Raw genomic sequence first — 2,821 nt, 5'->3', positions numbered from 1 at the left:
GGGGTGGGGGTGGGGGCGGGGGGTTCACAGGCCGCTTCCAGCTCAGCCTTCCTGAAGGAGAAGCATCAGTCTCAGAGTCCCTCTCACTGGGATCAGTTGGCCTCCATTCCTCCCCTCCTCCCTCCCCTCCAGGCCCCCCGGGGTCGGGGAAGGGAACTGCTCCTTGGAAGCTGGGTTACATTTGAGCAGGTGGATGTGTATGCTACCCCTGCCTCTTGTGCATTTGGGGTGCGTCGAATTGGGGGGCCCCACAGACCTTGAGATGTGGAGATGGCACAGCCGAATCCTTGGGGGGTGAGCTCTAGAGGCTGTCACCCTGGGTCTACAGTCCCTGACCTCGCCTCAGCTGAGAAACTCACAGAGCGTAGTGTATAATTCCTGCATCAGCAACTTTTCAGGTTGGGGGTGGAGAAGCAATAAGGGACTCAGCAGGAATCAGGGTTAAAATTACCCACATGGTGGGCAGGGCCGTGCTTATCTCAGAAAGCTGACCAGACGTCTTTGGTGTCCAGCACGCAGTCTCTCTCGCCTCAGTTTTGCTGAGGACACCACTGCTGACGAAGATGACCAGACCCACAGTCAAGGAACACACAGGAAGAAAGGGAATAAACTTTTGGAGAAGACAGACATGGCAGGAGAGAAAGGTGAGCTGCAGAGCTCTCGGTCAGCACACAGTGGGCCAGCACGGCCCAGGGAGCGCCTTTCATGTCCACACGGGTCACTGCAGAGTGAAGCCATCACTCTGAAGAGCTGAGATGTATAGAGAGCGTCTGTCCAGCTGTTGTTTTCTGGGGGACCATGCTCCAGCCTCGCTGAAGCGGAAGCATAGCTGACTCCTGATGCAGGAAGAGGGTGGGGATGTGGATGTCCTAGGTGGACATTGCCCTTTGGGGCACTTGTTTTATTACCAGATATGGGCCTGAAAGTTAGTAGGGATCTGAATACTGTTTCAGATTCATTTACATCAAAATAGGCCTCAGAAAGGTTTCCAGGCATGGTTGGGGAGGGGAAGAGATGGGCAAGTGAGAAAGCTTGTTGGGTTCGAGGACACAGAGAAGGACCTGGCGGGGACTGGCGACTTGCTGTGGGTACCCCCAACCTTGGCAGGTCCCCTGGGCACCGGGCACTTGTTGACTGACTTGTGTCTCTAGGAACCACGTTCTCCCCTGCCAAGGAAGAGGAGAGCAAAGGTGGCATTCCAAAGAAAAAGAGGAAAAAGAAGAAGAAGAAGCAACTCCAGGCTGGATGCACAGGGCCCAGTGGGGAAGCCACGCGCCCAGAGCAGAATGGGAGCCAGGAGCCGGAGGCCAGTCCCAAAAGAGCCCCGGAGGCGGGTGGGGCTGACCTGGGAATTTTGGCCATGCCCTGCACCCAGGAGCAGAGCAGCTTGGAGCGGCCCTCCTTGCACAACAGGAGGAAGCGGCCCAGGAAGAGAAGCCCAAGGATCCAGGTGGAGGGCCTGGAGCCAACAGCGTCACCTCTGGAGGGGGTGGCCCCTCAAGTGGCCCCAGCCAGCGGTGCCCCGGTCTTGAAGAGGAGGCGGGAGCTAGGAGCTCTGCTGGTCAACGGCAGTGGCCCGCCTGTGCTGGCCTGGCCCCTGCCCCAGAGGGAAGGGCCCCCAGCCAACCCAGCAGACAGAAGGGACTGCCCTGCCTCCCTGCCCCTGGGCGGGAGACTGAAGAAGAAGAGTGGGGGGCCCAGCGGCCTTGACCTCTATGACTCGTGTGCTCAGAAAGCTGCCATTTTGAAAAAGAGGAAGAAAATGAAGGAGATGTCAAACTTGGTGGAGCCCAGAGGATTGAAGCTCGTCCCGGCCCTGGTAAGGCACAGGGGGGCTCCCAAGCAGGAGTGTCAGGGCCCCGCCCCCTCGGCCCCAGGGCAGGGGGCAGTCAGACCCTGGACCAGGAGCCGTCATGGCTCCTAACACCCTCTACCAAGGAGTAAATAGTGACCTGTCTTGGGGGCATCCAGTGCTTCCCCTCCCACCCCCACCCCCAGTGATCAGAGGTGTGACGGGCCCAGCATCAGGCTGGGGGATCACCCCAGTGGCCCATGGGGCGCTCCACCTCCATGGAGTGAACAGGCAGGGTGCCCCCATCACGTGTGGAGCTCATGTTCCTCCAGCTCCTGGCCAGTCCTGGGCTCCACTGGCAAGAGAAAAAGCCCCAGACTCTTACTCCTGTTCTTTTTCACTAGAAGCTTTTCTCCCCTTGGATCTCTGGAGCAGATAGAAGCAGGAGCCGACTCTGGGTGTGCAGCTCTCACCCTCCTCCCTGTGCGTGCGTGTGGCTGTGCCCATGCAGGGCAGCCATTGTCTCCCTGGGCTGCTTCCACTCCTTGCACAGGCGGTCCTCACGGCCTGCAGGGCTGGATGCATGACCCCCCAGGCCTCCCAGAGCCAGCTCGCTGCCCTGCCTAGCATGCGTGCCCACGGCTCCTGCTTTTTGCAGCACTTCTGACCCGAGGGCCTTGTTTAGGGAGCCTGCAAGGACACGGGCACAACTGGTACCAGGCCTCACAGTGCAGGACCCCCGAGGGGTCAGTGGGAGGTCTGAGGGTGGGAAACACATTTCAGCTGGGATCCAGGAAGTCCACTCCCACCTCAGACCTTCCCTGACACCGGAGCACCTGTGCCACCTCCCGGGCTCTGCAGCCTCTGCCCATCACCCACTGGTCATTGCTGCTCATCTTCCTTAACTGATGAGAAGTTTTCTTCTTTCCCTGGCAGCCTCTCTCGGAGACGATTGGAGGGTCTGGGGAGGTCTTCCTCCACAAGGGGCAGGGTTCTGGCCCAGGTCTGCAGCTCCAGGTTCCCTCCAGG

General features: G+C 59.6%; 1 protein-coding gene across 1 annotated transcript in view; it reads left to right on the top strand.

Moving 5' to 3' along the window:
• The window catches only part of RRP1B (ribosomal RNA processing 1B), a 17,151-nt gene that overhangs the window by 11,454 nt on the left and 2,876 nt on the right, over positions 1-2,821 (top strand). The window contains exons 11-12 of the mRNA XM_010834905.1: positions 513-644; positions 1,152-1,819. Coding sequence (XP_010833207.1) covers positions 513-644; positions 1,152-1,819 — 800 coding nt within the window. The remainder of the gene's footprint in view (positions 1-512; positions 645-1,151; positions 1,820-2,821) is intronic.

Source organism: Bison bison, unplaced genomic scaffold, assembly GCF_000754665.1.
Source record: "Bison bison bison isolate TAMUID 2011002044 unplaced genomic scaffold, Bison_UMD1.0 scf7180017864037, whole genome shotgun sequence".
NCBI lineage: Eukaryota > Metazoa > Chordata > Mammalia > Artiodactyla > Bovidae > Bison > Bison bison.
This window is presented reverse-complemented; position numbering and strand designations above follow the sequence as displayed.